Below are 26403 nucleotides of genomic sequence, written 5' to 3'. Positions count from 1 at the left end.
TTACATATAAAAGAGGATTCCTGTCCACAAATTTCAAATGCTCAAATGATGTTTTTGATTTTTGGAAGCAGCACTTTCTCAAAGTCGCGACATTGACTACGATGCCACGTTTCACCAGCGAGCTAACTGCTAGTTGGAGGTTTTTATACATTCATTTCTTGTAACCGTATAGCTAGTGAAATGTCATTAGGATCGAATTTAGACCACAATTTGATTATTTTTCTCAAATAACACTTACTGGAAACCAAAATGAAACATTTAGAAGAGTATATTTTACCTCATCGCGTCAATTAACAAAAACTTTTATTTGTGATAAAAATCTGGCTCCATATGGCTTTTCATTACAGCTCGCGTTAGCTCATGCTCATATGGAATAAGATTTAGAGAAATAAATAAAAAAATCACCTAAATCAAAAGTTCGTAAAAGAGAAAAATTCATGTAACTCAGTACTCAATTTAAAATCGTATTATTTTAATCACCTCTGCCTATTTCATTCTCTTCGAATGCTGCTGTGAAAGCCCCTCGTTGCCAGCTGTCGGAACGTCAAAATAATCAAAATGCTTATAATTGCAACGCGTTGATTCGTCTCCATTTTTCTTCGTACTCAAGTTGAAGTAGTAAAAAATTTGACTGTGAATTCTTTACAAAAAATATCTGGTGAAAACCGCAAGATTTCGGCTAATTTTTATATAAATTTATCACTTAGGCTGTGATAATCAATAGTAACTAGTTTTTAAGTTATGTGAAGTGTTAATCGTGTTAAAAAATCAAGTTTTCATCGCCCTAAAAGTTACTCCGCGTTTTGAGCATCAGCAAAGGAAGAAAACTTCTATAATGGGTCGTAAAAAGAAGAAGGCATCGAAGCCCTGGTGCTGGTATCCTTTTGTGTTAAAAATACTGTTTTGTTTTGCTTATTTTCCCAGTTCAATTATATAGTTATGTACATTACGTAACCAAAACAAGGATTTTTTTCCTTAGCACTCTGCCCTCCTGCGCTCCCCCGCTTCCTCTTTCCATAGGTATTGCAATCGCGAGTTTGACGACGAGAAGATTCTGGTGCAACATCAAAAGGCAAAGCACTTTAAATGCCACATTTGTCATAAAAAGCTGTACACCGGACCGGGTCTGTCGATACATTGCATGCAGGTACACAAGGAGTCGATCGATAAAGTTCCGAATTCGCTACCTAATCGGTCCAACATCGAGATCGAAATATACGGCATGGAAGGAATTCCACCGGAGGACATTCGGGAGCACGAGAAGCAGAAAAACGGTGGTGGTGGTGGCCGCTCTGACTCCGACGACGATGAGCCCGCTGTGAAGAAAACGAAACCGGACGGTAAGTTTCTCTAAATGTGTTTCGATTTCGAAAGATCAATCAGCAATATAAACTAACTCGGTATTTTTTTGCTTGCTTCATACTTACATACCAGTGGTTTGTCAAACTCAAATCACAATTCAAGTGAACTTTACCAATTATTGAAAATTGAGTTTTGGCAAGTTTATTTTTACGAAAATTTCAGTTTATTGATTTAGTAGTCGTTACATGACATAGTATGATTCAATAAGGGTTATGTACGTAGCGCTCGTGAACAAATACCCAGTCGTGAGCTTTGTATCTTATATTACACGCAAATGGAGTATTTTTGAGCTGAATGGAACAGGCTGTTACAAAGTGAACTGTCATTCAGTTTAAAAGATTGATAAAATTCAAAAAAGGCCATTTTTTGCATTCAATAATAGGTAAAATGGGGGTCAGTTAAACTGGTTAGATGGATGATTATGTCAAGCAGCACTAAACTATGTTTGAATCTTAATAAATATTGTACGGATATTAAGAAAAATATCTTCTCTTCGTTATCAGCAATAAAAACTGCTCCGCAATAAAAGTTGAACTTATATATTATTAATTATTAGAACACGTTTTTCGACATCAGCTAAAGAAAATCATTTTATTTATTTAACTTAAAAAATGTCAATATGAATCCATAAAAATACGTTACGCATTATTCAATATAACTTTCATCACATAAGAATTCGTGCTCGAAAACAGAACTGACTCATCTTGCCATACTTCATTCTACAACAGCAAAACTGCTTAAGACAACGCTTCATATAAAATGTGAATTTCCAGCTCAAACGGAAGCTTACAAAGCGTAGAAAGTTGAATGAAAGCTAAATTGAAGTAGTAAAATCAATTCTTTCATGCAATTTTTAATTTGAGAACAAAAATACGTGAAGATCATTGCGGGATTTTTTGACGCTTCTGCCAAACGATTATGAGATGGTGTGGCATGTACTGATAATTTTGGCTAGAAAAATTCATTAGAAAAAAATCTAGGTTCTAGAACAATTTTTCTTAAATTATTCCCATCATGTTTTCGCTATAACGTTGCGAACAGAATAATAACTTTTGACTATGATTTATATACATTCAACTGTTGATTAACCGGTCGCATTATACCAACGAAAAACTAAATGTAGGAAGCGAACGGCTTCGGCAGTTTTCTACAGCAATCTTATAGAGAAACCTGCCGAAGCCGTTCGCTATCTTTCTATTGGTAAAATAATTTTCATTCACTTGAACCACTTTAACAGTTCCAGTTTCTCAAGGGTTGATGATGCAAAATATGATGCCACCGCATATGCAGCCGTACGGTATGAATCCGATGATGGCGACAATGGGACACATGCCCTATATGGTTCCACCCGGTATGCCCATGATGCCTCCTATGCTCGGAGGTCATCCCAGGCCACTATTCCCAGCAGCGGCGTCGTCAACGACGATGGCGGCAAACCCGGCGATCAACAAGGCGACTTTCCCCGCTTACAGGTAAGTAAGAAATAAAAACATCATTGACTCTTGGTGGCGAACCAGCCTGTGGCTGAAAGCCACCTTAATAAAGTAATAAAAAAAATCTCTGACTGTCCTGCAAGAACTGCAACAATTGCTATTTTGACAAAACTCCTGCTTGGTTTCATTACATATTTTTTATTCGTTTAATCAGGGCTGCAAGTTGGTCACTTTTTAGTGACTTGGTCACTTTTTTTTAACTGGTCACTCAAAAGTCACTTTTTTCATCAAAAAGTCACTAAAGTTACTTTTTTCCTAAAAATAGTCACTAAAGTCACTTTTTTACCAACTTGACCAGCCCTCATCAGCCCTGCTTTTTGAATGAAATTTTTGATGCCAAATATCTTAGATATGCATGATACGTCGAGATCTGTTCTCTCAAAAAATTTTTTTTGGAAATAACCGAAAATTTTCGAAACGGGAGAGTGAATTGAATTTAACATAAAAGATTTGAATGCAATTTCTAATACGGCCAAATACCGATCGCCAATAGTGTTGTTTTGCAAAAACTTCATGTTTGATATGTCGCAAGCAAGGTTTCGCTACCATTTTTATTCTAGCCTGTGTCTCTGGAAGGGTACTTACTACTTCTACTGTCCTAAAAACTATGATAAATTTGTGATCTTTTAAAAAAAGTTCGATCAAAATTGGTTCAAATCTTGCGGAATGGCAGGTAAAAGAATTTTCATTTTTTCGGCTCCGGAGGGGTCGGGTGTTAAAGTGCTCGATATCGGAACGAAAAGTTATGTCTGGATGATTGAAAATCGGAGCGAGCCTGGTCCTCGTGGTTCTGTGGTTACCGATGTCGGTCGGCTAGCTCTCTCACACGGTTGTGATGTCGGGTTCGATCCCGATCAGGTCGAGGAAATTTCTCAACTCAGCACTGGGGCACGGTGTATCGTTGTGCTTATCCTAGAACATGCAAAATGTGCCAAAAACAATATCGATAACAAATTCTCTCAACTAATAATCTAGTTGATCGAGACCGCATTAGCCCTCCAGGCTAGCGTGCGATATTGTTTATTGTTCTGTTGCGGTCCGTTTAGGGTGCAGTTCGTTTGGTTTCGTTCCGGTTCGGCTCCAAGTCCGGTACGGTCTGTAGTTTGGGAACGAATGTTGCCAATGATTTCAATAAAACGTTATTTTAGTGAAAGAATCAATCATAAATTCATATAAGCATATTACAAACTGTTTGATTAAAAAAGATCAATTCAAAACTAGTTTCACTATTTATTTTACTATTTATAACTATTTTTAATATGATGTATTTTTCGATTAAACAAATTGAGGACTAAATAGTGACACACATTTCATGCTGCATTTCAGAGGCGTGGTTAAGGAAAGCGGTCGCAAACTTTATTCATTTTCAAACTGCTGAATCAATCACCACTGAATCTTGTACATTAGAGCTCTAAAGTAGCTTGTGCTGAGTGATTTCAATTTTCATCCATTTCATTAGAGTGCGCAAGGATCATTGACTTTGTTCTTTTTAAACATCCAGTTGGGATCACCGTGCCGATTCGTATACAAGGATACTCATACAAGGGGAATGTTTCTGTGATTTTGATATTGCTTTTGAGCAATTACTAGCAACATAGGAAAATTTTAATATTTTTTCAATTGTCATTTTTGACCGGCTGGAACTTTGCACAGATGTTCCTATAGGCTAAACATGTTATTCTGCGGTATAATTTTTTTTGAGTCACGACTAACTTTTGAAAAGAACTTTTGTAAAATTGGTAAATGGTAATAGATGATTAAAAATATTTTAAAAGCCACAACGGTTTTGGCTAAGGCGGCATCCATAAATTACGTAACGCACATAGGAGGAGGGGGGTATCCTTGAGCGTTACGATTTGTTGCACAGGGGAGGGGGGGAGGTGAGTTCAGTGTTACGTAACAAAAAATCTCTGGAGAGACTCTCCAAAAACGAGCATTTTTATCATGCAAATCCTTCTATAGCGTTACGTAATTTTTATGGGCGGGTAGGTGTTGGCGTTACGTTTCGTTACGTATGGGGGGGTGGGGGTCCAAAAATTGGCTTTTTTGCGTTACGTAATTTATGGATTCCACCTTAGCTGTAGATAAGATTTTTTTTTCTTCAAAAAAAAAACAAAAAAAAATGACTGCAAATACGCCTCAGTTGAAGTCGTGTCGCATTCCAAACGTAATGTTCAAGCTGTACGGAAAATGTTGACTGTTTGCATTTGCAAAAAACTTATTTTTGTAATTTTCAACCCAAAGGACCACCGCGGAGAAAAATGAGGGAATCGTTTCAAAGAAATATCACACATCAACCCTTATATGCGCAATGTTGTTTTAAAACAACAGTACTAAAAACGTTCCAAAATATACATTTTTCAGTATTTTTTAGAAATATAATTCATTAGAACAGCTCTCTAGACGCTAACGAAGAAAACTTAACAGCTGGAAGTACTGTATTTGAATGTTTTGTTTTTATTTTTGCTGTCAAAATCTCGGAAACGAAAATAACATGGCGAGATTCCCGACTAGTGCTGACTGTCTTTGAAAATAAATTTTAAAATAAGGTTACTGGTTAGTGAAAACGGCTGAAATCATGAATTATACTAACAAAAGGTCAATTTTAAAGTTACTGTTAACAAAAGTAATTGTTTCGACTTTATTCTGCGATAAAGTCACAGTGTTGTTTAAAAACAACATGCAATATTTGCACATTAATAAATAAATCTTTCAATTTTTTTATGCATTTTGGTTAGTTTTAGAGCAGTAAACCTGTTAAACAAAGATTTTATGTCGTGCGCATTCAAGGATTGATAACGTCCTACGACGATATAGGCCAGCGGTTCTCAACCTTTTTTTTGTTCGCGTACCCCTTGGCGATATTTTTCATATCGATTGTACTTTTTTTTATTAGGGAGTATAATTTACATAGTTCGTTATAAATGAGTTAACAAATATTAAGTAGATTTCCAAACTAAATTCTAAAAATTTTCCTATTATTCCATCTCAATTCCCGTAATTCTTTTTTGAAACTTTGGAATTGCTTGGAATGTTTTCGCAATGTGGAGAACAGTGGTAGATCATGTTGTGGTAGTCTTTAATAGGTTCCAAATTGAACTATGGTTTGTTTGATTGCTACAGTCATGTTTGAAGAGCAAGATTGAAAAACAAATGATGTGTTTTAGAGAAAAATTGCTTTGTTCGCCATTACTGAATTTTCTTTCGCGTACCCCCTGAAGGCTTTCGAGTACCCTCAGGGGTACGCGTACCCCAGGCTGAGAACCAACCAATGATTTTATGCTATTGACTTTAATATCTCAATCAAATTTAATAATGGTTCATTATGTACAATAAGTTAGCCATCATGATAAAATTTTAAATTTTAAATGTGTTATTTTAAATGGGTGTCATCAGGGAGAATAATTAAACTCGTAAACTCAGGTTTTGTTCAAAATTGTAAAAAATGAAAGATTCAAGCTTTTCAACCATTCCTTTGAATTTTGATGCTCCTAGCAAAGATAACTTTTTCAGAGATTTTAATAAGTTTTCCCGTAAGCAACGAATGTAGAAGCGACGAACCCGGTGCGCAATTATTCTGCGGCGTTTTGACGCTCTTCTACATTTACTAGGGGTCTCAAAACTCTTAGGAACGACCAGAGGACTGCCTAGAACAAAAAGCTGGCCAAAATAAGAAAAAAGTTTTTTTAGGCTTTTTGGTGCCGCTATATTTTTTCTGCAGCTTGAATAAATGCTTTACGAAATGCAATCACTCGATTAAGTTTTAACTGCATTTTCATATGCTGAGAGTGCTGTAAACATTGACAAATTTTCAAGCTTCTTTTTTGGGAATCGAATCATTTATACTAACAACTTTTGCCAGGCGTCAAAAAAAATACATTTGATCAATATTTTGCAGTAAATGAGTTCTCTATGTTCAATTTTAGTTAACCGGTTGATAGAAATTCCGGCTCTAAAAAATTATAACTACTCTTAGAAACTTTTCGAAATTTGTGATTTTTCTGTATTTTCAAGCGTTTTCGATATCAAAAAAAGGTAAAAATTCCGTGGAATCCTATCATATAATCTTCGGAGGAATGAAAGTTCTATCATCACGAGCATATTCTTGTTAATATCTCATCCGGAAACGTCCGGATTGACATTTGCGACCCGTTTGAAAAATGCTGTTTTTAACAAATTTTGACGTTAAGAGCTTACGCGTACATGGGAAATAGAAAAAAATAAAATACCTAATGGGTCTCTGCCTCATGCTCCAAACAGAGTTTCAGCTCAACAATGAATAAGTAAAATCGAATTTATTTTCGCTTCACAATCAAATATTACCCAAAATATTGTTAAATAGCAGCGAAAATAATTTTGGCCTGGTTTTCACTCGAGTTACTCCTCTGTAGAACGGTTGAAAAATTTATAATTTTTCATTTTTCCAGTTAAAGTTTAAAGAAGATTTTCTTCGCTTCTGTCGACCAGTGCAGTGCTATCAATTACCAATTGTCAATTGAAAACGACCGTGCTTACTCTACTGATTTTGATGATGTTAACGGACAATTTGCTGTTGCTAAGCCAAGACGTGTTAAAATCGGCTAAACCATGAATTTGTATTAAACTGAATAAATGCTGTTATTCCCTTCCAGATGTTCTTGAGCTACGATGCTGGCCTAACAAGCCAGTCGTCGCAGGTTCGAATCCCGGTTCGGGTGAGAATATTAATGTCAGTAGGATCGTAGCGCTAGCCCCGCAATCGTCCTGTGTACTAAACCATATTCAAAAACAAACATTAGAGATGAAAATCGACTTTCCGAAGTAAAAAATTTTCATCAAAATGTCGAAATAAATTTTTTTATGCTAAATGTCTTGCATTAAAATAAAAAAATTATTAAAATGTCTATGAGTTGTTTTTTTGAACAAAATCGACTTTCTGGGAACTTTTTAGCTGAGGCCAATGGAATGTCTGAAAAAAATATAGTCCTTCGAGTTTCGTTTAGCGGTAGGGCTAAAAGTTTCGTGTTCTCACCTTTGGATGCAAAATTTCAGCTCAATTGGATTTTTTCGCGCTCGTAGTGATCAAAGTTTTATTTTTTTGACCGATGAAAAAAATCGAAGCTCAATTCGTTCCTATACATTCCATTGGCACCGTAATCGATCGGCTGCATCATAGAGAGTTGGTTGTATGTGCAAGTTTATGCAAGTGTAGGGCTAAAAGTTTCGTGTTCTCACCTTTGGATGCAAAATTTCAGCTCAATTGGATTTTTTCGCGCTCGTAGTGATCAAAGTTTTATTTTTTTGACCGATGAAAAAAATCGAAGCTCAATTCGTTCCTATACATTCCATTGGCACCGTAATCGATCGGCTGCATCATAGAGAGTTGGTTGTATGTGCAAGTTTATGCAAGTGTAGGGCTAAAAGTTTCGTGTTCTCACCTTTGGATGCAAAATTTCAGCTCAATTGGATTTTTTCGCGCTCGTAGTGATCAAAGTTTTATTTTTTTGACCGATGAAAAAAATCGAAGCTCAATTCGTTTCTATACATTCCATTGGCACCGTAATCGATCGGCTGCATCATAGAGAGTTGGTTGTATGTGCAAGTTTATGCAAGTGTTAGCTTTGCAATTTCCCCATTCAATGTTTTACAGGGTTAGGGTCTTTAGAATACATTAGAAAATCTGAAAGGTGTTCATTACTCAAGAAAAAAATATTTTTTTCTCATGAAACAATAAGTAACTCATCGGAAAACAGTATAAAACTACCCTTTAGCGGATATTTTCTGATTTGATTGGGAGGGCAAAAACAGCTTTTTCCTCTGTGTTGGATTCGATTCTCTTTGTTTTAAATTGGAAATGCCCTATAGTGTCTTTTATTTCTGCTTTTTTGAACTGAGAGGCCTCCTGAATTGTTGAATTGTCATAGTCGCTCTTAGCTTTATCGGTTTATCAACGTTTTTTGTATTTTAGTGTAATTTTCTGTTATCAAATTTTTCTTTTAATTTCTTGAAAAATCTCACATGATTTCTGGAAAAAAAACTGTTCCCTTTTGAACGATTTATGCAAGACAATAAGAAAAAGCCTGGTCACTTTTTTTCAAGTTTTAAGTCACTTTTTGGTCACTTTTTTGAAGGTTTGAAGTCACTTTTTGGTCACTTTTTTCGAAATTTTGGTCACTAAAGTCACTTTTTCTGACCAGTTTGACCACTTTCAGCCCTGGTTTAATAGAATGTGTAATTGGGTAATTTGAACAGTAGTAAAAAAGAAGCAGATGATTTGAAAATGAAAAACCATTAAAAAATACAAAATTTTTTGGGAGAACCGGATGAATTCCGCAAAGCATATAAAATGCGATTCAGAGTGTATTCCAGCTTTTGATTTAATCTACAAAACGCCGTGTCTTCCCACTCACTTCCGTTTAGTGAAATAATGTAAAACTAGTAACCGGAACTGAACAGGAACACGTATAACACTTATCCTATTACAACTTCCAGTAGTGCCACGATCAGTGCACCACCAACAACTAACACGGCCAATGCTGCCAGTGCGGCATCTGGGGATGCGTCCAAATCTTCCACTGTGATACCCGCTACGGGAACAACCTCCAAAATCGTTCACCCGCCGGAGGATCTCAGTTTGGAGGAAATTCGGGCACGTAAACCGCAGTACCACAAAAAGATTAGTCTCGCAACGCAGCAGTTGCTGCAGCAGAAACAACAAGAGAAACAACAGCAACATGCAGCAGCAGCCGTCGCTGCAGCAACGGCAGCCGTGCAGCAACAGCAACAGCAGCAGGTACAAGCACAGCTCAAGGCCTACTCATCTGCGGCTGCCGTGAGTGGGACGACAACAATGGTAACCAGTCATCCTGGGAAGGACAGCCGGCTGCTATCTCCACACGAGGTAAGTACACTGTCAACCTATTTCTTTTGTTTCATTCCATAGTAGCACAGAACAAGGGAACGATTAACAATTATCATCACTTGTTAAAAAATCTTGTAGCTAACGTCATACGTTTAAATGTCATATTGTGTTATTTTTTGTTCATTTTTGTTAATTTGTTTGCTTAGATTATTTGTAAAATTGGTGGGCTCAAAAAACCTAGTCTTTTGTATTTACAGTTGAGACTTGCGCAAATTGAATAGAGGTAAAGTTGTATTATTTCATAACTAATCACATCACGACATAGAGTTTGAGCCTTTTTGAAATGGTATATTTTACACATTTTAGTGCATGGGTGTGGGTCGTTTTAATAGTCTGCGGATTAGCCTGTTCTTTCGGTAAGTTTTTTATCTATATTTTTTACGCTGGCTGACCATTTAAATTGGATTCCAACTTTCCAACATAACGAACCACATGGCGCGATTCCCGAGTACCTTAAAATAGAAACGACGGTATTCCTTAGCCAGCAAAGTTTCAATCTTAAACTTTTTTTCTTCAATGCACTAATTTGAGATACGATAAATCGTATCCGTATCCAGTGTTTGTTTTTGGATATTTTTTTAAGAACCCAAAATGTTATGTAACGTGACTTTTTTGTCACTCAGTAATATATTGCAAACATGCGTTTTAGAACAATGAAGTATTAACATAACGCAATCTGCTCTATCGGACGATTGAAATGTTAATTCCATGTCTCAGGACAAATATTAATATGGGTACCGAAATATGTCAGTTACTGTTTTACATGGAAGAATTTCTAAATTGAGATGATTTTGTTAAACTTTTTGTTGTTGTTATAAATTTGGTTTACTTCGTTTAATGGTTCCCTTCTGTTCTCCAACACGCACACAATTTGTCTTAAAGCTCCAAATTTTCCATTTGCATCTACAACTCATGCCAATTATATATTTGCTGTATCGATACGAAGAATTTTCCTATTTTGTCTCTCGCCTTTCTGTTTCTACCAGCAAGCAGCTGTCATAGCACACGCTCAGGCTGCCGCCGCAAACCACCACCAAAAGCAGCTCGAGGAACTGAATCGGGCGGCGATGATTCAACGGTTTCAGGCAGCGAATGCAGCAGCCGCTTCCGCTGCGGCGTCTAGACCTGGAGTACCACTTGGAATGGTCAGTTTTAGTATATGAGTATGTTATTATTAGTCGTAGAAATAGGCAATCTATAGCATGCTACTAGCAGCTTCGTGTGTGATTAGTTCAGCTTACCATTTTGATTAATAAAACTTCAGCAACTTATTTTAAACCTAGCGCTACTAATGAGTATATAAGTTTGTAATGAATGAGATGCATAATTTTTTTGCTTTGTTTTGTGTTTCAGGTACCAGTGTCGCTGAATCCTCAAATGCAACTTATGCCACCTATGATGCGGCAAGGCCTTACCATTGGTCCACCTGGAGCAGCTTTATTAGGCGGTAACATGCTCCGCCCTGGTCCCCCTCAAATGGGCCTTGGTCCAGGTAGGTACAACCAATACTATCGAAGATAGATTACAATCTCCGCCACACATACATACAAGACAAAAATCCACGCGCGAATGGAGCTCGACTACAAAAAAAACGCACAATCTCTAGATTATACTAAAAGTTATTAAAATATTTTACATCTATTGTTTTTTTAACATTTTTCCTCTCTAAAGTGTAACGTGACAAAAGACATGAAAATATAATCATATACAAGTAGGATTTGTAATATAGACCAATGAACGCGCCAGACCAGCTCAATTTTTATTAGCAGGCAATTGCCATACCATCATACCCAAATCCATTTGCGACACCCAATATCCATCTGTGTGTAGAATCCGCATTTTTTAAGGAATGACAGCAAAACACTATTTCACGCAATTTAGAATACATTCATAAAACTCGAGCACTTGTTTGTGGTTTGATCATTGTTTTTGTGAGTTTGGCACATCTCTCGAAGTGCATTTTTTTCTTCAAAAGTATAATTTGTCCGAGCATTTCAAAATCAGCTACATTATGGTTTTCATCATGTTATTTAGAACTGCGTTATGCCATAGTGATGTAAAGACAATTGTTTTTGCAATGATTTCAATCACAATTTTATTTAGGAGTGAGTCACAGTGTTGCGCGTTTGATGGTTATAACCTGCTTCTATTTTGCGTTTATTATTCCATGTACTGCCAGCTTAATCACCCGATAGCTTTCTAGTGATTGTTGTACTCTTATACATATCTAAATAATTCTCTAATAAGAAAGAAAATCAATCGAATACATCCGCAGTTTGCCGTTAACACACCTTAGAACAGTGGCTTTTTCTTTTGTTGCTTGAATTCGAACGGTCCCAAATAGATCGTCACCCATGTTGTTAGTTCTGCTCTGGATTGGATAATCGGTAATACTCACGACAGTGTAGCGTATCAGTTCTATCGGTACACATTACGTTCGGTTGCATCTTATTTTTATATATTTTCTATATTTCATGGAGAACTGATGACATTTAAAAAAAAACGCTAACTTTGCGTAATAGGGAAACTTTTTCCAACTCATGAAATTTAAATTTATCAAAGTTAAAATTAGGAAACAAATTTCTGGTTCGTTTCCTAGGAAAAATATATCGCAATGGATTTCGTCCATGCTTGTCCAATTATTTATCAATATATCCTGCTACATGCGGTAACAAAAATCTAATTCGAGTTCATGATCGTAACTTTTTGATTATTCGAATTTTACGTAAAAATAAATTTAATATGCAAAAAAAAATAAAAAAAGCAACGCTTTGCTTCACAAAATTAACGACAATTTTGTATCGAATTGGTTTAGGTGTTGAACGACTTCTAAGATCATTTAATAGCTGCATGATTTAAAACAAGGTGGCTTAGGATGGCGAGCATTCCACGCGTCAAAGGTGCCGATAAATGGAACCTCATTCGCTTTTATCGTTAAAATGTTCTAACTGTCGTTAGATACACGCAAACAGTACTCAAATCACTTTTCTACCTTTTGCTTGTTTACTTCTTAGGCATTATTTGAATAAATCTCCTGCTCTACCTTGCAAACTGTAAACGAGGATGCTGCAGAATTTTCGTTTGTTCACTTCATAAAAACAAAACCAAAAAAAGAAACGTTCGCATAGATAAACCAATCAGAACGCATGTTCCACGTTCCGCAGCAGATTTTCCATTTTGTGTTCCAACCACACATACGTAAAGAGAGGGAAATCTGCAACCGATATACGACTCCCATTTGTTGCAGCCATGTGAGTGAATATCTCAGTAACTTGAATTCCTATTTAAGCATTTTGCGACACCATGTTTACCCTAACATCCCGTTTTACTAGTTTTCTAATTTTGTGAGTGTGTGTGTTTGATTTGTTAGAGTTTATTTCACACTTCAGAAATCGTTCACGTACGTATTTTTAGATCGTATTCCCTAGTTGTGAATGCTTCATGGATAAAATTCAATGTGCATTTTTTTCAATAATTTCGAGATTTACGTAAGGGTTACTGGTGTGTGCGTGTTCACGTGGGGCTTTAACAAAAGCTATCGGAATTGATAACTCCAAGGAACTGGTTCGTTGACCTCAGTGCTTCTTAATGTAAGTTGGGCTTTATAAGGAAACTTTCCTAGAAACGCTACATCACTCTGGCATAATCACGTTTTTTAAAGTTAAGGTACAAATTCAGTCCATTTCCTTTAGAATAAGATGCATGTGATTTCTTTTACTGCCTTTCGCGTATATCTTACACTAGTTTGTAAATATATCTTGAAAATTAAGTATACAAATCTGCGAGTGCTGACCATTATTGCTCTTATTATAAATCCGAGGTATGATTATTTTTCATAACATAGCTTATATCTATTATACTCATTACAGGAAATGTAAAAGTGTAAAAATATTTTAAATTTGGTATTTATACATGAATATATTGCTAATGGTTACAGTTAAGTTATTCGTAAAAATTGTGAAATACATACACCGTTGCATCAATGCTAGCTTCGTTCCAATTTAGTGCTAGTGTTTTATATAATCTTACATGTGCGTGTAAATTCACTATAGAACCCTGTTTGAACGCATGCTACTATAGGCAGTCGTTGAAAATGTACCGTTATTGTGCAGAATCGAGTGTTTTGCTTTTTTCGTTCACATATTTGGTACCCTTCAAAACAAAACAATTGAAGCAAATATCCCTTCCTTCGCAAATAGTTTCAAAAAGGATCGACATATTATTTTATTAACAACCCGTTTAAATGTTTGGAAAGTGAAAGCGTTGTTTGGAAGTTTTGCACACGATTTGTATACTTATTCAGTGACTGTATTTGAGCAAACGGGACTCTGTAAAAATGTATTTACAATAGATTATTAATTAGAAATGTCACATTTGCATTTTACAAAAAAATTGTATGATCGATTTGAAATGAAACTTCAAAGGTTTAATAAAATCTGTTTTCAAACTAAATTTCATGTAGCAGTAGGGCACTTCATTTACATCCTTTGCATTGGTTCCGTATAGGATCCGTTCTCCACTCAAGTGTCTAAGTTGTTTTTTTTTCTATATCTAGAATAAGCTCTCACAAAAAGCTCGACATTCTAAAAATTTCGGTGCTTATTACGGGAGTCACTCACGGTGCAATCAAACTGAAGTGAATATAGCCCTTTTACGAGATCCACCTGAGTAAAAAAAAAACGCCGCAAAGTGACATCTGCCGTGAAATCTGGGTCATTATGAGTGTCATATCACTGAAATGAAAACGGAGTAAGCGACGTTTCGCTCAGAATTATTCCACGATAATTTTGAACGATGAAATTATTTCACGAAGATGGGATAAGTTTTGAAAATTGATTGATTTGTATCTAATTATAAATACTTCCTTTTATGGCGACAGATCCTTGAGGTCCTATACCGAATCCAGAATACGTCCCCACCAAACTCGGTCTTTGGTTGCTCCTCTCCAGTCTGATCTGACATCCTCTTCGACAGCGTCGACAGCTGATCTGGCATCCTCGTCGACAGCACACATCCAGCGCGTACGAGGTTTGCCACGAAGTTGTCTGCCTCTATCCGGCTCTCTGCTAAGTATTATTTTCGCCGGTCGCTCATCCGCCATTCGTGCTACGTGGCCAGCCCACTGTAACTTGCCGTGTTTCATCTGCTTGACAATATCAGAGTGTTTATATACTTCGTACAGCTCGTGATTCATGCGCCTGCGCCACAAGCCCATTTTTTAGTTTGATATCGAGTTTTGATCTCAGGATTAACGCTCGAAGACCCAAAGCGCCCGTCGTTCGGCCTCCTTCCACGTCCACGATTCATGTCCGTAGAGGGCCACTGAGGCGATCAGAGTCCTATAGAGCGCAAATTTCGTACGGATCTGTAGGCTACTGGACCTAAGGTAGCTACGCAATCCGTAATTAGCCCTATTTGCTGCTGTAATCCGTCTCTTCATCTCGCGGTTCACCTTGTTGTCACATGTCACGAGAGTACCAAGATAAGCAAATTCGTGGAGCACCAACACCCACGCTCTATGCCAGCCACCATATACTTCGCTTGGGCAGTGTTTATGGGGAGTCAAATTCTCGCAGCTTCCCTTTTTAGAGCCGTAAAGCCCTCCTCAACTGCTCTACGGTTAACAACATATTAATGTCGTCCGCGAAGCCTAGAAGCATGTGAGACTTCGTGATGATGGTGCCGCTTCTCTGCACACCTGTCCTTCGCGTTGCACCTTCGTTGTTCGTTGCGTTTCACTGTATCGTACGCCGCCTTAAAGTCTAAACAGATGATGTGTCTACAAGTTGTAATCTCGAAACTTGCCGAGGATCTGTCTCAAGGTAAACACCTGGTCTGTTGTAGATCGCCCCGCTCGAAAATCGCATTGGCATTTTTCAACAAATGCTTCCTGCAACGGCCTCAGTCGCTGGAACAGGATACGGGAGAGAATTTTATAAGCAGAGTTGAGTCTATGTCCCTTCTTGTTGATAGGGCATATGAGTCTTTCTAACCAGTCCTTGTTCCTCAGACCATACCCTTAGGATAATCTGGTGAATTGAACACACCCTCTCGTTCCCGACTTTGAAAAGTTCGGCCGGTAAGCCGTCCTTCCCAGTGGTTTTGTGGTTCTTTAGCTCTTAGCAATCATTTTTCACCTCGCCAATGTTGGTGGGTCCACAGCTTGTCCGTCCTCCCCAATTTCTATTCTGTTCCCCTCGACGACTCTCCTACCTTCCTCACCGTTCAACACCACTTCAAAATGTTGCTTCCAACGCCTGGCCACCTGCGATTTATCAGTAATCAGGATCCCCACCCTGTCATTACACATGGTAGGTACCAGGGCTCTACATTTTCGAAACAAAAAAATTAAACTGATCTGCTCGCGCTGTCATTTCGATTCGAACAGTTTTATTTTCACTTGATTCCTTTCGGCTACTGTCAACGAATCACTTCTTTCTTTCTTTCCCTCTTTCTTCTTCCGGATCATTTCAAATGAAACTAATGACTATTTCAATCCACGGAGGAGAAAGAGACTCTTTCCTTTCCTTTAGCGTCTCAATTGAAATCAGCACCGCATCGCGTCGTTTGTTGTAGTTATCTAATACCGCAAGCCGTAGTTAGAACGGCAATGGCATTCAATAAACACGTTACGCAAGTTTCGATCAATATTTCCTCCCTCTTTCCTATATATATATATGCGTGAAGTACTGTATGGAAGCCTTCTGTCTCCGTCAGCGCTCATTGTCATTTTCAATTGAGATTCGTCATGTGAGAGTGATGGTGATAATCTCCGTTTTCAATTGCAAAGCGCTTGTATCGTTTCAAGCCCTTCAGTTGTCAGAATCACAGCAAGAGCTTTCGACTGGGTGTCATGTAACTCACGAAGTGCTCGAAAATGATACAAAAACTTTTCAATTGTCAATTGAAAACGACTTTGTCAGGCTCTGGTAGGTACTGACACGGTCCGGTTCCTGATTCCGTTAATCGTTCTTTAGAAGCTCCTCGTGTCGTGCCTGGTGAAGCAATTCTCCAGCGGTTCTTCTCTTCCGTCACCCCTAGACACTCAGCATCAAATCAGTCACTACGCATGGTTCCTGTTGTCATGCCTATCACTTCTCGCGCTGTTTCGCTGACCGCATCATGGATGTGTTTCCACTGTTCGTTCAGGTCCCCTTCAGCTGGTTCACCGATCCGTCTATCAACTTTGGCCTTCGAAAGGACCGCACATCTATGACGTTTGAAAAGTGCTGGCCGTCGATCGGCATGTGATCGATCTGGGAGCAGTCCTCTCCATTGGGATGTCTCCAGGTGTGCTTTCGAATGTTCAGACGTGCAAAATGGGTACTACAGATGGCCATTCCCCTGGCCGCGGCCTAGTTCACTAGCCTCAGGCCGTTGTCCTTGCTGGTAGAGTGAATGCTTTTCCCACCAATAACGGGACGAAAGAACTCCTCTCGTCCGATTTGTGCGTTCGTATCTCCGATGACGATCTTTATGTCGTGTTGTGGGACTCTCCATACGTTTTCTCGAGAAGCTCATCGAACTCCTCCTTTACGTCACCGGTTTTATCGTTTGTCGGCGCGTACACGTCGATAAGGCTGTAATTGAAGAATCTGCCCTTGATCCTCAATACGCATAGACGGTCATTAATAGGCCTCCACATAATGACGTGCTTCATTTGGTTTCCGAGTAGCACCAAACCGACACTCCGTTCCGCTGTCGCCGCCACTGTAGTAGATGTGGTACTTGAAACAAGTGCCCGCAGTCGGATCAACCGCCCGGAATTCACGATCTCCGGTTTCAAGCCACCGCACTTCACGGAGCTAATTTTTGTCACCACACTTTAGGTGGAATCGGATTTAGATCTCAAAAAGTGAAGTGAGCGTGAGAGTAAAATATATTTCACCGTGAGGTGACTTTACGCCCGTGGTAATTACCAGTGACACAGATCGCAATTTCAGCTTCCGGTAAAGTGGTTTTTCTCGCCGCTATTCATGATGTTTTTTAACCGAAATTTAGTTGAAAAGGGAATATGAGAGCTACTTGAATCATTCATTGGGAAACGATATGTTTTACAAGACGGGAAGACGGGATATGGCCATTTTGATAGGCTTGTATACGAACAGTCAATTTCACCTATTATGATTTTGTTTCTATTTTTTATTTAGTTACTATCTATGGTGAGTACACACATAAATACTATACTGCAGTATTGGTCTGGTAAAAGTTAAACTGTCACTCGTTATAACATGCATTGCAATTCATGGCAAGTCTGTCTCAATTGCATTTTAGCCAAAACACAGAAAAACGCTCCAAAATATGAACTTAACAGACAAACTTCCAAACACTTTTTCATTCCATAAGCCGTAATGTTATAAAACAAGCTTAAACATGTTGGCTTACTGATTTGCGCTACGGGACAGATTCGCCATGATCAGCAGGCTACAGTCAGCGAAAGTTACTAAATTTAAATTGGTAATATTTGCACTTATTTCCATTTAATACAAATGCATATAATTGTAGCTCACTTAATTTCTCACACTTATATTAGGGATTGTATCTTGGGGGTACCTTATGATTTATGTTTACCTATTTTTATTTTATGTTGTTCATTTTTTCTCTATATTTTTTTCTCCACATACCGGCACTACAACGAAACAGGTTAAAGAGTAATTACTCTTTCCGACCCGGATCCAATGCCGGATCGACTCGGTCAGTGCTTCTTTATTGTCCTACTAAATTAGATCCTTAGTTGCGTCTTATATCGATTGGAGAGGCACGGTCCTGTTCTTTTAACATTTCATTCCTTTAATTGTGTCAATCTATAACATCAGCTAAATAATATGAAACTACAATACATAGGTGTGATGGCTTAGAATCAATGGTGGTTAATTCGTCTTTAATTGATGAGTTGTAGTGTGCGTACATGCTTGGAAAACCTATTGCAACCAATGCACTCACTCACATAGTTTTGATTGTTTACTGTGCGTAACTACTAATCTTCCGATGAAACGCTTGCTATATGTACGTTCATTATCACGCCTTATAAATTAAAACCAAGACACGTATATGATGTTTCCTTTTTCCTTCATAATTTTAGTAAATTCCAGCAATATTTCATCTGAATTCACACGAGTTTTTCACCAAATGTTCTAACAAATGTAGTACTAATAACATAAATCGAATTCGGTACCAATGCATCTCTGCCAAATATGTGTCTGTGTCGCCTGCCCTGGCAGTTACTTTAGTTCCACGATGCTGTAACGAACAATGAACAATAACAAATTTTAAGTTTATTCACAAGTGCTATCGTTTGCGTTCAATATGATCACAAGAAGGTGACAATTCTGTCAATTGATGAAAAAAAATCAACAATACCCTACAAAAACGTAGAGCAAATCAATAAACCTACAAACAGTCACTTGCCCCATAAACCAAGGTTAGTTGACGATATCATTTCCAATTTTACTTTCGCGGTGTGCTCTCAACGTAAGTCGCTTTTATATTTATTATAATTATTCTTATTATTTACATTTACTCATTTAGTTTTTGTTTATTCTATTGGTATTTTGTATCTTTGCGGTTCAGTTTAATTGGTTCTTATTGACTACTTCGATCTGTACTAGCGTTTTCTCCTTTATTCTTTATATGTATCGGTAAGCGTAGCTCCTTTTAGAATAAAATCCATGTGTAAGCGTTGTTGGTCAACTCAAATGTGTTTATGCTTTTTCAGAACAATATACACTGTGTGCTCCGAAACTATGTGCAAAATTATTCTATCAAAAAAAAATATTTTTGGTTAGCCATTTCCCCCAAGTCTTTCTAGCTGCTTATCAACACTATAACACTATAACTATCAACTAAAACTTGCACATGGTTCCGATGAGGTCATTTATAACTTTTCTATTCCAGAATAATATTGTAAATTTTGGAATACGCCCAAAATAGAAAAAGTTGCATACGACAGAAATGGACTACGGTCGCAAGCGAAAATTACTACAAAATTTATCCCTGTTACTGTCGTGTGTGACATTCGGGTATACATAAAACACTTTTTTCTATTACTAAGGTTCAGGTGTACTCATACAGCTTTAGCACGGCATGAATTATGTATTTAAAAGACAAAGCGTGGTTTACATCCTGCTGTTTTGTTCACATTATTTTGTTTTATTTACTATCCTAACTGTGTTGTGTGATTTCACCTATTATTAACCCCACGTTTTTATTAAGTAGTAATTCAATTTATTCCTTCACTATTTTATTACCACATGTGATTCGAGTTCCGTTTTCAACTACTTACATTTTAGTGTTGTTACTTTTCCTGTCGATTTCTAATCAGTGCATTGTTAGTTTACCTCATTTTTTCAAGTACCATTATCGTTGTTATCGGATATTCACATAAGAGTAAGAAGTATACCCAAGGATAATGATTTGTTGAAATGCCAAGCAGTCCAATTTTACAGTTTATATTACAAGAAATATATTTATTTAGTATTGAATTGATTGAAACAAATAAAACACATTGGTTTGCTTTGTCGCCACATGTGCAACCCATCAGCCAACGGTACTAATTATCATCATTGATCTGCTTTTTCTTCCATTTCTTCGTCTTCTTCGCTGGTTCTATTCCCGCTCGTTCTGTCGATCAGGCGGGTTGATAACGCAGATTCCCGGCATGCCAGCTATGAGTATGATGTTTCCTGGGCCTCCGATGCTTCCGATGTTACCACCCCGCTTCCGGTGATCAGTTGAGGGTCCAACAGCGCTGTTGCTACCAGCCAACGATTCTTCCCTGCTCAGCCTAGCTCTGCCGATTTTATTTCCGTAGAAGTTGAGCAGGATGTCAACTAATCACACTGTGAACAGTTATGTATTCAGCAGGAGCAACAGATGTGAATGCAAAACGCATCGAGGAGCAGCAGCGATTCTTATATGAAAGCAAGTGGCAATTTTTCTCTATTTATGCAATTGTATATCTTATCACTTACATAGCGATTAGCGATAAATAATATTTATAAGGCCTTTCACAAATGTCTCTGTAGAGCGTGCGGTGTTATAAGTTTTGCTAGAAGTTCTAATCTGAAAATTATAGGTATATGATGAAATGTTTGCTAAGATATCAGATATTTTCGATAAGTGAGCTGGTTGCAATAGAACAGGGATAGCTTGTAACAATTAACTTGTCTATTAGTGTTAGGATAACAAAGACGACACAGTCGAGGAAATTTTCTTCGACGATCGTATTTTTTTTATGATGGGTTAGTATGATAGTATCATGGAACAGTGTAATCTCGAATTCCCACTGTCTCAACGCCAGCATAATTTCGAAAGCAATTTCAGGAGAATCCTTTTAAGTGGGCTAAAATCAAAGAAGTTGGTCATTTGTATGCAGTCGTTTAGACAACGATAAGTTTGATATGCGCTAATGGTACTAATTATTGCAGCCCGTTGAAAAGTTTCTAACTTTTTCTAAAATCGATATTTATACCAATCTCGAAAATTAAGCTGACAGAATTTATATTCTTATTATAATTACGCCATAGTTACTCCACGTATTCACAAAGGCTGTTTTAACGCATATATATTCGACAGGTTCTTTGCTTCTGTTCCGGTTTCTAGGTTACGCTTTCGATCAATAGAATCGATGCTATTAGCCTACACACTACACAAGTTATGAGATCCCGTTCTTCGTTCAAAGGGTATGTCACTTGTAGCATTTTTATACATTTTCTTATACCGGTAGAAACCTTCGCGATACTTTGCTTAGAACAGCCGCCAGTAAAATAAGATACTTTGAGGTTTTTTTATTTATGAAAACACGAAGAAAAATATGGCTCTTTTGAACACAAATTGCTTAAACACATGGCCATATGTCAGTGCAACCCATACTTCTCTACGTGTGTTCAAGAAAATTAGTTTGGTCGGCGACTTTATATTCAAAGGCTAATTGACGAAAGTCAGAGTTTTTCGATAGAGCAATCAAAAATCATCCAAACTCACATAATTTTCTAGACTCACCAAATAACCAGCGTTTCAATCACACACAGTACTAACAGTTTTTTAGAAGTAAGCAACTATCGATATAGCCCAACAATAATCGTATTTATCCTGTACGTTTCGTTTGAACAGAGTTTTCTCATAAAACACGAATAATATCGCTAACGATACACCTCCGCCAAGCGCCCTTACAAAGTAGGTACACGTATGAATCACTATGCGCTATACATAGCTATACGATTCGTTAGACGCAAGGTAAGGGGTTAAATTTAATCGTTTACAACGCCAGTAAAGACAAATTTAAAGATAGCAAGACCGAAAAATCATCGCACTCTTGTTTTCGATGTTGTCCGCACGTAGGACAGACGAAGGATGTGTCCCCTCTAGATACCAGTCCCTGCAAGTATGCGCATAATTTTCATGTCATTTTTACTTTTCATTCTTTTCATCAATTGATTTTGCGGAAACTGGCGTCTTTTCTAACGCCTTCTGTATAGGTTTATAAGAAAGGCGAAGAAAAATGACGTAGAATTTTCACATGCTAACCTAATTTTACGAAGGGATGTAACTGATCAATTTTCTCCATTCGATGGTGAAGGCTTTCATTGTGCGTGTGCGTGTTTTTCTTTATACGTCTGCGATCATTATTTGCTGGATGAAACTTTTTTTAAATATGTACTGCCTATACACTTTTTTCTTTTTTTTCCTACACTTTCTTGTAATGTGTTTTTGTTCATCAATATTTTTGCTATGCTGTGTTGGAAAACTTTGTATTTCGGAAAATAATTTACCTTCTTAGAAAAGACATCAATTTAGTTTTGCAAACGCATCGCTTTTGTGGTGTAAAAATAATTGGTAGTAAGGCGAAAAAAACTACATCGGGTTTTGTATTCGTTTCATCTTGTAGGCTCATCTTTTATGTTTTAAATCATATTTTTATTTCATTTTGACATTATTGTACTGTTTATGTTTATCAATCAAAAACGCATATTTTGAACGCGTAAGTACACACTTCTTTTCCATACATTTTTATTGTTTGATTTTTTAACAAACTCGAATCATCCATATCTATCCATGTTCATCGCTGCAGGCAAGTAAAAATTATTGGTAGTAGATATTATAGTTGTAATCGTTTTTGAAATCGTATAGTACAAGTGGTTGGATGACTACAAATGTGCAATGAAAGCAATATTCAATTCTAAATTTAAATCGATACTTGAAGTTGGCTCTGTCTCGAGTTTTCTAAATTTTTCACATTTATTTCATACCGATTATAGTTCCTATCGAATCAAAATTCCTTCATGAAAATAGACCAAATCAGGTTCAAGAGTTCAAATATTATTGATAATTATAGATATTGTTTTGATGTTGTTTTGCCAATGTTACAGTGAAAATTGTATTGGTCTTTTAATCAAATCTGCTAGCTCTATTTCTACCTTATCAATTTAAATGATCTTTGAGTTTTTGAGTTGTCACCTGGGCCTGGTTGTAATGCTTGCCTTTCAAAGTTTCTTATTGACAAAAAATCTGCGATTTAGTCGCTATTGAAACATTCAGGAGTATTTTTAAAGGATTTACGTAAATAGCATTAGTTGCGGGAATTTGCTTCCAAAAAAAAATTATGTTTCTTCCGCAACATGGAGGCATACGGTTGCAGTTATAATTTATAAACTCACTAGATGCCACTAGTTCATCCAACCGCTTGGCCAGGTTCTAGCAATAGTCATGTTTTGGTATGCCATCATCCTCCAGTTCTTAGAGTTGCCGATAGTAACTCTTGTAAGACCCAAGACTCACTTCAACTACTTTTGCTTTGTTTCTTTATTCTTCAAGATTCTCAAGCGAACGTTCGCTCTCAAGCCCCTTAGAACCCGAAACCAATTCTCAAGATTATGAAATGCCGGACCTGATCGAAGAACTGATAAGTACCTCCAGAACTTTACCTCATTTTATTATTTTCATCATTTAATCCCAATAATATGTGAACATTTGCAACAATCTTATCCGAGCTCAGAAGCTAAACGATCCCAGGCAGGTGATGGCCGATTGCTTCCTTTTTTGGGGGCTTTTCGGAATCACAAATTTGATGTTGGATATTGGTTTATCCCTTGTCGAAAGTAGTTCGTTGAAGACCGTTCTTCATAGCTTCGGTCGAATCTTCAACCAACTTTTATCGACAGGCGACACATCGACGGGAGAAGAGTTGAGGCAATGGTTGCAATCTCGCAGCTCGGTCAATAAAAATATCCCAGCTTCAAGTCTTCCCCCGGAAAAACCTTGTGTCACATCAATTCTGTTGAGTGGGAAGTCCCTTGTTGGTTTTTCACACCTTATGAGTTGAATTGCAGGCGTGGTCCAACTAACAGGCGAAATTTCGGTTATCGAAATATCACAGCTTCAAGTTAGTAATTATTTCAGTGTAACGGAGAAGGTTTCTATTTATTTACATTTAAACAATTATTCTATGTACTTTATTGCATATACATGCTACAATAGGCATTATATTAATCACAGAGGCTGTTGGACTTTTCACCCCCTGCCTGGGTACGTTAACGTCGTTGAACCGGTTTATGCTACTACAAATGTTTTACTCTACCTAGGTTTACAAACTGAACGAAGTATGCTGCTTAACCTGAGGTTTTTTCCAACAACTATGAACTTACTCACCTATTCTGTGACATAAATTTCTATGTGATCACACTAGAAACACTCTTCGAATTTATGATGAAAGTAATATTTTGGTTAGACGTTTTCTTTTCCTTTGTAGCAGAATAATTTATCCTTCGTAATATCCAAGTTATCGCATCATGTTCGCTAACTGTGGTTTAATCGATTAAACAAAACAAAACCTGTGCATAAATTTAACATATAAGTTCGAAGAATCATAATCCAATAAATTTGCAGAACACGAGTTTTGAATAGCATAACCTATCCACAGAATGGTGATAGCTTAGAAACTAAATGCGAACGTGATTTCAAATTTGTAGAACAGTGTTAGTCACCTATTCATGCTTCAATGTATGAGAAAATAGATTTTTCGCACATTTTCGATATATTCATGCTTTGGACAATTAACGAAAGGTTTTGTATGGAAAGAATAACTCTATCCGAGTATCATGCTCGGTTAATAAAGTAGTATCGATTTTGTATATGGTTCATCAAGCATTTATGCTACGAAATGATAGATTCCCGTGGTTTACCTGTATATTCCTTTCCCATACCCTAAGCATCGAATCCAAATCTTTCGCTAACTCATTCGCACCAAGTGTCAGTTTTCCCAGGCTGTGTAACGTGTAAAGTATTTTCTCATTTTATCGCTTATCCATTGTGAAACTCACACCCAGTAATTGCTCATCATTAACAGCATAAAATAAATCAATCTATTTTCGGTAAGGGGTAGAACGTAGAGGCATTCTTCGAAACTTTTTGGCTACATTTCATTACGACAGCAATGATTTGCAATTACAAACCAACAGAAAAAATATTAAGTATAACTAACTACCAGAAAAATAAGTAGCTGTTATGCATACTCGTAAGATTAATTGAAGTTGTTGATGATTAAAAATAAAAGTGATCGCTGAACTAGTGAAAATTTGCAGCAAAGAATAAGCAATGCCGTCGGTTCGTTTCAACGCTTCGGTTGAATCGTGCACTTTTACCATACAATAGCATAAAAATATTAATATAATAATCTTATTTTGCTTGAAAAACGAACCCATCTGTAGTGCAACTTTATTGAACGCAAAAAGTCTTCGAGATAAAATAAAAATCAATAAAATATTAAATAGTGGAAACAAATTCGTATGACTTTTGATGACAGCTATACAACAGCAAGCCCTCAAAAAGTTAATTTGCAGAGTCGCCTTGCTCTACCTTGATGCTACATTCCGTATCGGAACCTGCTGTTTGTTATACACTAAAGTCTTTTTTAACGCGGGGATGCGTTCCAAATTTGTATGAGCCCGCGGAAAAATCGACTTTTTTGAACGAAGTAACGAAGAAAACCGTCCTAAATCGTTAAAACCTCGTTTGAATATGATGGTGGCCAATCTAGAGACCAAAATTCAATATTCTAAATTTTGAGTATATACACCAAAAATTGTGAATTTTTTTGAAAACTGGCATATGATCGCTCGTGGCCTAAAACGGAAAACGTGATTGAAATGAGGTCGATATCTTGTACCGTTTTTGAGTAATGGAGGAAAGCAACCCGCGTAAAAAGCGACCTTACTGTACACAGATTTCACACCCAACTCTTAGTGTATGGGACAGTTGTGGGGCTAGCGATACGATCCTACTGAACACTGACAGTCTTTCTCGAGCTGGGACTCTAACATACGACGATTGGCTTATTTCCATGATGCCGGAACAGTGTACAGGCCTCCATGCGACTCTAGTTATTTTATTACACGAAGGAACTAGACATCTCTTGGAATCTTCGATTGGACGATACTAAGGCAGACTCGTTGGGTTACGTATTTCGGCTACAAATAGGGTCGAGTAGTTGTTCAGAAACGTTTGTGATTTTTTGGCATAGTATTATGATGCTTTTTTTCTGGTGTTTTTGGAGGAATGGAATTAAAATTTTCTTCAAATACTCGTTCTGGTACACATCTTGATTGCTAGTCAAACCTGTGGCTTTAGGTATCAATCAACCAGCCAGCCATG

General features: G+C 37.3%; 1 protein-coding gene across 10 annotated transcripts; it reads left to right on the top strand.

Moving 5' to 3' along the window:
- The first annotated feature begins 588 nt into the window (after positions 1-588).
- On the top strand, positions 589-25533 carry LOC129732898 (BUB3-interacting and GLEBS motif-containing protein ZNF207). Of its 10 annotated transcripts, none has more exons than XR_008729380.1 (8): positions 598-876; positions 1021-1340; positions 2600-2834; positions 9327-9735; positions 10743-10901; positions 11110-11248; positions 20388-21437; positions 23569-25533. XR_008729380.1 is itself a non-coding variant. In XM_055694293.1 (7 exons), exons 1-7 carry the CDS (start codon positions 836-838, stop codon positions 20480-20482), a joined length of 1398 nt encoding a protein of 465 aa, XP_055550268.1. In that variant the 5' UTR covers positions 589-835; the 3' UTR covers positions 20483-25533. The 10 variants fall into 10 exon arrangements, 4 of the variants coding, with proteins under 4 accessions (XP_055550268.1, XP_055550270.1, XP_055550271.1 ...); XR_008729378.1 differs by having other exon boundaries at positions 21868-25533; XR_008729379.1 differs by having other exon boundaries at positions 20388-24279; positions 24336-25533.
- The last annotated feature ends 870 nt before the right edge of the window (positions 25534-26403 follow it).

The sequence above is a fragment of the Wyeomyia smithii genome, chromosome 3, assembly GCF_029784165.1.
Source record: "Wyeomyia smithii strain HCP4-BCI-WySm-NY-G18 chromosome 3, ASM2978416v1, whole genome shotgun sequence".
NCBI classification, from domain to species: Eukaryota; Metazoa; Arthropoda; class Insecta; order Diptera; family Culicidae; genus Wyeomyia; species Wyeomyia smithii.
This window is presented reverse-complemented; position numbering and strand designations above follow the sequence as displayed.

Coding starts and splice junctions, on each gene's coding strand:
- LOC129732898 (XM_055694293.1), top strand. CDS start 836: ATGGGTCGTAAAAAGAAGAAGGCATCGAAGCCCTGGTGCTG. Junction 877..1,020: donor GCATCGAAGCCCTGGTGCTG/GTATCCTTTTGT, acceptor CTCTTTCCATAG/GTATTGCAATCGCGAGTTTG. Junction 11,249..20,387: donor TCAAATGGGCCTTGGTCCAG/GTAGGTACAACC, acceptor TCTGTCGATCAG/GCGGGTTGATAACGCAGATT.